Genomic DNA, 10,991 nt, shown 5'->3' with positions numbered 1-10,991 from the left:
TGCAGCATCAATGTGCACTGATGAAAGCTGTGATGGATGTAGGGCTGCAACTATCCAAGACTTTCTACTATATAATATTTATGAGATTTTATTTTGTTTGAATTTTTATTACTTCAGTAAAGTAAAAGTACCTCAAAATTGTACTTAAGTACAGTACTTGAGTTAAATTTACTTAGTTACTACTTACTACAGACTTTCCTCCACTGCATCTGAAATTCCAAAACGGTTGGCCCATCTTGAGTCGCGTATTTCGACAGGTCACCTTCTTCCGCGTAACATAACATCCTCCCTGTAAACAGATAGACGCGTCACGCACTTGTTTGTGGTTTCCAGCAGTAATCATGATGGATCTTTCATATCAGTCCATTAAAACTGCAAACCAAGCGCGAGAAGCGGTGAGTCTCTTTAACTTCTCACTATGGAAAATACTACTTTTATTGTCGGCGTCCTTGTTTTGAACGGTTCTTTGTGTGATGTCGGATAGTAGCCATGGATCACACGACGCTCGTCCGTCACGAGCGTCATGGCTGAACTTCAACCTGGTGTTTGCACTTTCTTAATTTACAGACCGTACATTTACGTAAACGTTCAGATTTCAAATATAAAGTACCTACCCTATGGCTACGGATGTTACAATTCTGTTCGGATCCACAGAATTACCCGTATTTTGCGTATTGTTCAATAAAAAGCATTTTAACCCGATCGATGGCCATTTTCTCCGTATTTCCTCCATAGTCGTTCAACTACGTGACCCTATCGGTTGGGAGGTATACTGCACTCTGATACATTATAACTCTATGATAAAATGGCCACTGATTGTGTTAAAAGGCTTTTTATTGCACAATACGGAAAATACGGGTATTTCTGAGGACCCGAACAGAATCCGTGGCCATGGGGTAAGCACTTTATATTTGAAATTTGAACGTTAAAGTAGATGTACGGGTAAAAAATAGAGAAATAGCAAACACCAGGTTGAAGTTCATCCATGACGGTCGTGACAGACGACCGTCGTGTGCTATGGCTGTGTGATGTAGCCAGGGCTAGATGTCCTACTTATTAGTCTCTATCTTTTATGGAAGTATATGCAAGTATTTACACACTTTTATGACAGTTAAAATAAAGCTGCATTTTCCATTGATTCTTTAATCAGTTTTAAGTCTACCTCAGTCAAAGCGACAGCGTCCCGTGGTTGTCATGGTAACCATACCCCGGATGTGGTTCAGTGGTTAAAGTATTGTGGCTGTCTCATAGTTATAATATGTCGGGCTGTCTCCATAGTTAGGCTACTACTGATATCAACTGTTTTATGGGAGACAAGCAGTGGTTGAAAAAGTACTTTTTTACTTCAGTAAAAGTATCAATACTCCAACTCTGTTACAAATAAAAGTCTGGAATTCTAAATTTAATTGAGTAAAAGTACAAAAGTATTGGTGTCAAAATTGACTTAAAGTAGAAAGTACTCATTGTGCAGAAAGTCCCATTTCACAAGTCTTCAAATGTATAAAATGTTAAAAAATATCTTTTGAAAATAGCAGATCTACAAGCTCACAATGCGTAGCAATTTTTACTTTTACTCCACTACATCCTAGAGACAAATATTGCACTTTTACTCCACTACAATTATTTGAAAACTTTAGTTACTAGTTACTTTGTAGGTTTTGATTATTATTACATTAACATGCATTAACCACTTCAGCCCTATTTAAACTTTGGCTATTTGAAAATAGCCGATCTACAAGCTAACAATGCGTCGCGATGCATTGTGAGCTTGTAGATCAGCTATTTTAAAAAGATTTTTATACATTTGAAAACTTGGACATTATGCATAATGAGTATACTTTCTACTTTTGGTACTGATCTATCCTGCCTGGAGTACATTTTTATACCAATACCTTTGTACTCAAGTAAATTAAGCATTCCGATTTAGAGTATTTCTACATTGCAGTATTGATACTTTTACTGAAGTAAAAAAATGTAGTACTTTTTCCACCACTGCTGTTTAGTATCTACTAGCATAGGGTTTCACTTTGGACATGCATTTAGTAGGCACCTCACATACTATTTAGTAGCTATGATAAGCTTTCGGACATACAGGGCCGTGTTAATGTCAGAATGGGCCCTGGCAAAGGCCAATTTTCAGCAACCCACCCCCCCCCCCCACCCCGCCCCCCGTGCATGTGCGTGCGAAATTGTGCGGTTTTATACCGGGTTCATTACTTCTTTGGGTGTTTTTGTTACATTAACTTGGTTAATTTGGTTAATTCTGTACTGTAGTTTGTCTTTCAGTATTGTATATATATTAAAAAATATATATATATATATTTTTTCATGGGTGCATTCCCCCCCCCCCCCCCCCCCCCCCCGACAGGACATAGGCGTTTGCCTACATTGCCTGTGCATAAAAACGGCCCTGCGGACATACTGTACTAAAAAGAATGTTAGTATGAAGTGCTGTCATTTTCTTTCTCTCTCTCTCTCTCTCTCTCTCTCTCTCTCTCTCTCTCTCACTCTCTCTCTCTCTCTCTCTCTCTCTCTCTCTCTCTCTCTCTCTGCTTTACCAGGCTATGCTACCATTATCCATCTTCATCCAACTTAATGGTTCCCATTCTAATTCCTAGTCCTCCTCTTGATCCCCTCCACCTGTTGTTTATACAAGGATCTATGTAGTACTGCTGGTTATCTATCGTACCTGGATCTCTCTAGTACTGCTGGTTTTCTACCATACCAGGCCCTCCAGTACTGCTGTATTCTATTATTATGACACCGTATGTATGTTGTGTGTTCCTGTCCAACAGGATGAACTGAGGACAGAAACCAGGAAAAGAAACCTCCTAATTCTCATATACCACCATCTAATTGAGCAAGGGTCAGTCTCTCTTTCTCTGTGCGTGTGCGTGTGCGTGTGCGTGTGTGTGTGTGCGTGTGTTTTATTTGCGCTTGCCGGTCTTTGTTCATGTTGTACTTTCATTCCTCAAACTATTGTAGCTGTATCCCTGTATCATGTGTGCATACTTAGGCCACGTCTACACTGAGACGTTTTTAGGTGTATCCGCAAAAGTTTTTAATCGTTTAGATGTTTTGTCCACACGGAGCCTGCGTTTTGGGTGCGTGAAGACGCGCATTTTTTGAAACCGGGTCCCAGAGTGAATAACTATGAAGACGCCACCCTTGCGTCTCTGTATGTACACCTAAGCGGCGCTTTCTTTTTTCCGTTTGATTAATTCGCCTGAAATTATTATTATTATTATTTTTTTTTAACAAGTACACAGTACATTCACGCATTATGCACAAAGCGGCACCGTTTTTATTCGGAAGAAGATCGATTTTTCACAGCTGAATAAAGGCATCAACCTGTAAAGAGGCATCAACTACAGTGAATAGTTTTGATGCAAAATACTTTTTTGATTGATTTTTTTGTTGTTTCATTTATTCACCATGCCCCCCCCCCTGTGAAATAAGATTTGTGTGTGTGTGTGTGTGTGTGTGTGTGTGTGTGTGTGTGTGTGTGTGTGTGTGTGTGTGTGTGTGTGTGTGTGTGTGTGTGTGTGCGCGCGCCACCAGATACATGGATGCAGCCTTAGCGTTGGACCAGGAGACTAACATTGGTCTCAAGAGGTTTGAGGTTTGTGATAATGTTGACCTAGAGACAGTACTGATGGAGTACGAGACCTACTACTACATCAAGTTCAACAAGAAACTCAAACTCACCAGGAAAGCCACAGAACCAGGTACGTTTATTATCCGTCAATTATTAACGGTCACATACAAGACATTTAAGTGATTCACTGGTTTGTTTTTCATTCATTTTGCAGCTGAGACTAGGCTTGTGAGAAGTTGTGGCAAAAAGAGGTAACTGCTTGTCCGCCCTCACCTCTGTTTGTCTCCACGTGGCTGTGTGTGCCTGTCTGAATGCATGTAGTAAGTAGAATATTGTGCACATCCAACATGGGTCAAAGATGAAGGACAAGATTAACAACTTCTGTCCACAATCAGTGGTGGAAAAAGTACTCAAATGTTTTACTTAAGTTAAAGTATCAATACTGCAATGTAGAAATACTCTGTTACAAGCAAAAGACCCGTGTTCAAAATGTTACTTGAGTAAAAGAACAAAAGTATTGGCATCAAACTTATACTTAAAGTACCAAAAGTAAAAGTACTAAAATGTTTGAAAATAGCAGATCTACAAGCTCACAACGCGTTGTGAGCTTGTAGATCGGCTATTTTCAAATAGCCTATGTATAAAATAAAATGTATGTTTTATAATATAATAATTTATATCTGCAAAGTAACTAGTAACTAAAGTTTTCAAATAATTGTAGGGGAGTAAAAGTACAATATTTAATATTTGCCTCTGAGATGTAGTGGAGTAGTAAAGTAAAAGTACTGAAAATTGGAAATACTCTAGTAAAGTAAAAGTACCTCAAAATTGTACAGTACTTGAGTAAATGTACTTAGTGACTTTACACCACTGTCCACAATGAATTGAGCTCCCTTAAATTCATGTACGGCAACATTTCTAGGAAACGCAATCATCAACCACTAAGACTATAAGTTATTGTAAGAAAGAATAGAAATGAAAGATTAACCCATTGAAAAATTATTAAGGAAAACTGACATACAGTTTAAGTATAGAGCAAAAATAAGGAAAATGTATTGGGATTTATTTGCTATGAGATCCCTCTAGGCTTATTAAACAACGCACCAATCTATTCCTTTATTGGTGACTCTCCCTGGTGGCCAGTTCATTGTTTGTTTATTCTTCCATGCTGACCATCATTTAAGATTTAGTATATACCTGATACCTGATTGTGGGTATGATGTCATTACCTGTCTGGGTACAGTAGATTCTTTATGCCTGTCTTTCTCCCCGTTTGTCATGTTGATCATTCCTTCTGATCTATCCATGTGACTGTTCCTACCCGTCTCTCTTTCGTCCTGTCTGTCCCTACCATTGTCCCTACCTGTCCGTGTCCCTCAGTTGTCCTCCCTTCAGGTCTATTGTAATTTCTCTCATATCATTTTGTTTTCATCATGCTGTCCCTCAGGACACCTTGTACCATTGTGAAGCCCCTCCCCAAGATAATCCCTGTCCACAGTCCGCAGGCTGGGGTTGCAGGGGCCAGGAGGACAGAATCCAAAGTGACAGTCAAGGATGCTAGCAAAGCTGCCACTGTAAATAATGTTACCTCATCTTAAGTTATATGTCTTACTGTATGTAATCTTATCACGTTGAGCCCCCACTGCTGTGGAAGATTATGACGAGTTGTTTTTGTTTGTTGTTTCTACTTTTTTAGGTCAGTAGTATTATCCATGAAGAGTGATATAACAATGTGCGCAGGGAGGAGAGGTGGCATGTAATAATGGACTCAAATTGGGGCTAGAACCTAGATGTTGTGGTTTTGTGGGTGATGCACCAACTGATTGAGCCAACAATAAAGTTGTCCTTAGTTATGGAGCCAGGCTTTTTTGGTTACATTTACACAAGATGTAACCTATAATTTACAGCCGATGGATGTAGGCAGGGATCAGATCAGATATCATTTGAAAAGATCTACATCATAGTCTGCACTGAGGGGAAGGAAATGGCACAGATATTTATTCATGTTCTATGAATTTAATCTGAAACCAACATGATCTCTCTCTTTCTCTCATCTTCTGTGTGTGTGTGTGTGTGTGTGTGTGTGTGTGTGTGTGTGTGTGTGTGTGTGTGTGTGTGTGTGTGTGTGTGTGTGTGTGTGTGTGTGTGTGTGTGTGTGTGTGTGTGTGTGTGTGTGTGTGTGTGTGTGTGTGTGTGTGTTAAACAGGAGAGTGATTTCTCCTGTCTTCCGGAGTCTTCAGAGTTTGGTCTCAATGTAACGTCCATCAACAGGAACAAGAAGGTACATTTTACAATAATAATAAAATAATCACATCGCCACCTTGCTAAACTAATGGCCTAAGTAATGTTTTGAGGAAAATGTTATTTTTGCCTAAGTCAGCTCCTCATGACACTGGCCACCTCTGGTAAAATTGCCCATCTCCTAATTGAAAAGGATCATGCTGTTCACTCCCCTTTTAGTATAATGGCCTAACTCCCTAGTGTGACTTAGGACAAAATAGGCCTTTTTTTTGGGGCCTAAGTCACATGGTTTTGTGACTTAGGCCAAATTATTTACTGATTTAGGCCATGTTTGATATTTTTTGGCCTAAATCAGATTTAATCCTATTTAAATCGTTTATGTTACATAACTGACAGACAGTGTTATTTCTATTTAAATAGTCATAATTTGTTATAAACATTTTGGGTGAAATTATTAAGAAATATCATATAGTTTTGTTTTGGATCAGTTTTTTATTTTTCCTGAAAAACGTTTAAAAAATGACATAGGCCATTAGTTTAGCAAGGCGACGACATGTAAGTTGTATTACTTTTTGTTATGTTTTGGGATGGACACCCCTCCCATTTTATTACCATACGTACACCAAATGAACTTATTGTTATTGTTGTAGGGTCAGCTGATTGATTACAAAGGTATGATCAATGAAGCCACCAGAGGATCTGTTATTGAAACTGAACATATGGTTAGTACAAGAGTGCATGAGAAGTTCTTGTGTGTGCGACTGCGTGCCTGCGTGCGTGTGTCACAGAGAGCTGCACCACATACCAAACTGCCACTCAGCCTACAGTGCACAATGATTTTCTTTATCAGTCTAAACTGTTGCCCTGCACATTATGTGCACAATCTTTTGTCAGTGTAATTTATACCGTGGCCATTAGGAATTCTCGATTCTGATTGGTTGATTCTGATACTTATTGACTCCGCCGGGCGGAGCGGCCGAAGGCCAGAGACTATGTTTTCGCCCCTCTCCGTCCGCGTGTATGTCCGTCCGTCCGTCCGTCTGTGCATACTCCCTGGAGGCCAAGGAAGAACATCTTTTTATTTGAGCTAAAAAGCATTATTTTACAATTTGTCTGTGTGCCGAGTGCCGCGCTATGAGCTTGTAGATCGGCTATTTTTGAAAAATCGAGAAAATGTGAAATGAATATATTTTAAATATATTATTTTAAAGCAAACATTTTTAACTCAAATCTTTGCTTCTTGGGGTCCCTGGAACAACATATTTTGAGATGGGGGTCGGCGGCCAAATAAATATCATTTTGGGGTCCTTGACATGAAAAAGTTTGAGAACCACTGATATAGAAACATATGTTTTTCAGAAAACTGTTAGGATTTAGAAGACATTAGTAAGAATCAGCCTAATGGGTTAAAGCGACACCAGGTGCCAGATCTTTGCAAAAAAATATATATTACTTTTGTTCAAACCTCACACAAATCGCTACACATCATCTCTATGGTCATGTGACGTCATGGTCAAGACGTATTTTCCCTTGGATTCCTTCGATTATTACGCTACTCCCCAAATAAACCTCACCCATTTCCACCTGACAAGTTTTCCACAATGTTGCTTTTTTGTTTTTTACCTTGCTGGCCCACAATAAGCTACCAGGCCTGGTGGAGACCTGCGCCTCCTGTTGTTTTAATGATATTGTGCTTTTGGTTTGAATTTACTTTTTTTTTTTTTGACAGGAGCGCCTGTTGAAGCCCCTCAGTGCATTCTCTGGTATGAACAGTGAAATGAGAGAACTGGCCACCGTCATTAGCCAGGTAACACACACACACACACACACACACACACACACACACACACACACACACACACACACACACACACACACACACACACACACACACACACACACACACACACACACGCCATTTTGACATGATTTATGTCAGTAATCCTCTGTCAGTATAGTCCTGTAGGCCATTGTAATGTGTCAGTAATCATGTATGTCTGGGGTTGGTTGAGAGTAGATTCCTTGATGATTTCTCTCCACTAGAGGGCAATGTTGTGAAGGCCAAGTATCCATTCATACACTGAAAAAGTGACTTTCTCCACGTCAGTTTATTAACGTTTTGACCTGCATAGGGTCTTCTTCCTTCTGACGTCAATAAACTGACTGGGAGCAAGTAACCTTTCCAGTGTGCGGACTAAATTTCTTTTTTACCCCTGTTTGTCCCACACCTGGGTTTTTATAGTGGATGTGCAAGCTTTTGTTTTTCTTTTACTGATCTATTTTTCCATGTTATCTTTGGGTTTCATTCCAAACCAATTTACACAAATTATAAATTACCCAGCTGTAAACGCATCTACTGCTATGTATGTGTCCCATCCAGTTCCTTGTCTTATGTGGATTTCTAAGACAGCTATTTATTCAAACCTGTGTGTCTCTCCCCATAGGACATTTATTTGCACAACCCCAACGTGCACTGGAAAGACATCATAGGTCTGGAGGATGCCAAGCGACTAGTCAAAGAAGCCGTGGTCTATCCCATTAAGGTGAGGTGTGATGTATAAAATGCAGAATCCTTCAATAGGCATAAAGGGACAGACACACTGTTCTGTTAGGCTGACATTAAAGTTGTACAATGCAGAATCACAAATAACGATTTTTAGCAACCTCTGCTGGTCACTACCGTCACTGCATACAATTTCCGTAGTCCTCGATTACCCAGAATTCCATTCGTTTTCACCGGAAGCCGGAAGCGTTTCAAAAAGCGATCTTTTAATTGTTTTATACTATCTACGGATCGTTTCTCTTAGCCAGTGGAGCATTAGTTACCATGAGCTGTGCTTTCTTTTTCTGTTCTTTTTCGATCTTCCAATCCTACATTCTCTTAAAATCGGCGTGAGGTTCCTTTTTGTTATTAGCGCGTAGTTCCTGGCCAAACAGGAAACCGTTGCGTTAGTTCCTGGCCAAACAGGAAACCAGTGCATTTCCGCCTCCGTTTTCCGGCCAGATGACGTCATTTCCCCGGGAAAGTCCCCCCCTTCACCGTTCAATAGTAAATATATAAATAAAAGGCTTCCGGGGGTGAAATTCATGGAGTGGGTGTTGTGAAACTTTTGCCACTCACAAAAGATATACAATTTAACTTTAGTTTTGTTGAAAACGTTACCTAGTATGCCTTTAAGTCTATATATGAAGATGGAATATGCTAACACGTGCGCGCACACACAGAAGCATATGCACAACCCTTACCCCTCTCTCACACTCAGTGGTGGAAAGTAACTAAGTACATTTACTCAAGTACTGTACTTAAGTACAATTTTGAGGTATTTGTACTTTACTTGAGTATTTCCAATTTCCAATACTTTTCCTTCTACTCCACTACATCTCAGAGGCAAATATTGTACTTTTACTCCACTACAATTATTTGAAAACTTTAGTTACTAGTTACTTTGTGAAACATACATTAACCACTTCAGCCATGGCTATCTGAAAATAGCCAATCTACAAACTTGTGATCTTTTAGATCTGCTATTTTCAAAGATTTTTTATACATTTTGAAACATGTGAAATGGAATATTGTGCATGTACCTTTACTTTAATAGTACTTAAGTATATTTTGACGCCAATACTTTTGTACTTTTACTCAAGTAAATTTTGAATACAGGACTTTTACTTGTAACAGAGTATTTCATTGCAGTATTGATACTTTTACTTATGTAAAAAAATGTATTACTTTTCCCACCACTGCTCACACTATCATTCTCTTTCTCCAGTACCCACAGTTATTTACGGGTATCCTGTCTCCATGGAAAGGTTTGCTGCTGTATGGTCCTCCAGGTAAGCCACCACAGCTGTCAGTCAACATTTCTTGTTGCTGTATGTTAGATTAGAAAGCCTCAATAAAAGTTCAACTACCTTTTATCACATCACATCACACATGTGCACAGGGTGCTGATGTAACATTGTGTGTCCATAACACAGGAACAGGTAAAACTCTGCTGGCAAAAGCAGTTGCAACAGAATGCAACACAACGTTCTTCAACATCTCAGCGTCCACCATCGTCAGTAAATGGAGAGGAGACTCAGAAAAACTGGTCAGGGTAGGTTATCATCAGGGCTGTCAATGTTTGACCAGAATGCCTCATGGCTATAATATTGTTTGCCAGAAGCAGTGTTCTGGTTGAGATCAGGTTAAGCACTAACCTGTTTAGCGCCCACAAAGTCCTTCAATTACTTCACAAACACCTGCAAATATATTCCCTGTATGAGACATGTACATGTTCACATTATATTACAGAACTAGAAGGATGTGTGATGACGGATACATCATACAATGTCTTCTTAATGAAGACTAATGTAGCATTATGATCTGTAAGAGAAAAAAGCGTTCATAAGATAAACCTTAACTGTGTGTGTCCTTATGACTTGGTTTGTGTACTGTGTGTGTGTGTGTGTGTGTGTGTGTGTGTGTGTGTGTGTGTGTGTGTGTGTGTGTGTGTGTGTGTGTGTGTGTGTGTGTGTGTGTGTGTGTGTGTGTGTGTGTGTGTGTGTGTGTGTGTGTGTGTGTGCAGGTGTTGTTTGAGCTGGCCAGGTATCATGCCCCCTCTACCATCTTCTTGGATGAACTGGAGTCTGTTATGGGACAGAGAGGCAGTGGTATGGGGTGAGTAGGAGAATATATGAGGAGAGGGGGGGATGATAGATTAGATTACATTAGAAAAGAAAACAATCAAATCAAAATGTGTTTTTTTAAATATAGTTTACTTTGCACTGAATTGTGTGTGTACATGTACAGTATAATGTGTTGTGTGTGTGTGTGGGCCGTGGGGGGTTTCCAGAGGGGAACATGAGGGCAGTCGTAGGATGAAGACAGAGCTTTTGGTTCAGATGGACGGACTGGCCAGATCAGATGACCTGGTGTTTGTACTGGCTGCCTCAAACCTACCATGGTAACACACACACACACACACACACACACACACACACACACACACACACACACACACACACACACACACACACACACACACACACACACACACACACACACACACACACACACACACTCCATCAGCAATGAATATATTATTAATTAACATATGTACAGTCTATCAACCATGAATATAGTGATGCACATGTAAACAATGTATAATCT

The 10,991-nt window shown here is 39.7% G+C and overlaps 1 protein-coding gene across 1 annotated transcript in view; it reads left to right on the top strand.

The window, feature by feature from the left end:
* Positions 1-344: 344 nt before the first annotated feature.
* The window catches only part of katnal2 (katanin p60 subunit A-like 2), a gene marked incomplete at its 5' end in the record, with an annotated part of 12,152 nt that continues 1,505 nt past the window's right edge, over positions 345-10,991 (top strand). Inside the window, 13 exons of the mRNA XM_080436486.1 lie at positions 345-395; positions 2,796-2,866; positions 3,562-3,728; positions 3,813-3,849; positions 5,046-5,172; positions 5,805-5,879; positions 6,490-6,561; positions 7,569-7,646; positions 8,284-8,382; positions 9,610-9,673; positions 9,818-9,936; positions 10,408-10,499; positions 10,675-10,785. Coding sequence (XP_080292612.1) covers positions 345-395; positions 2,796-2,866; positions 3,562-3,728; positions 3,813-3,849; positions 5,046-5,172; positions 5,805-5,879; positions 6,490-6,561; positions 7,569-7,646; positions 8,284-8,382; positions 9,610-9,673; positions 9,818-9,936; positions 10,408-10,499; positions 10,675-10,785 — 1,163 coding nt within the window. The remainder of the gene's footprint in view (positions 396-2,795; positions 2,867-3,561; positions 3,729-3,812; positions 3,850-5,045; positions 5,173-5,804; positions 5,880-6,489; positions 6,562-7,568; positions 7,647-8,283; positions 8,383-9,609; positions 9,674-9,817; positions 9,937-10,407; positions 10,500-10,674; positions 10,786-10,991) is intronic.

Source organism: Gymnoscopelus braueri (genome assembly GCF_963280865.1).
Source record: "Gymnoscopelus braueri genome assembly, chromosome: 1".
Classification (NCBI taxonomy): Eukaryota; Metazoa; Chordata; class Actinopteri; order Myctophiformes; family Myctophidae; genus Gymnoscopelus; species Gymnoscopelus braueri.
The sequence above is the reverse complement of the archived record's forward strand: the minus strand, read 5'-3'. Positions and strand labels throughout refer to the sequence as shown.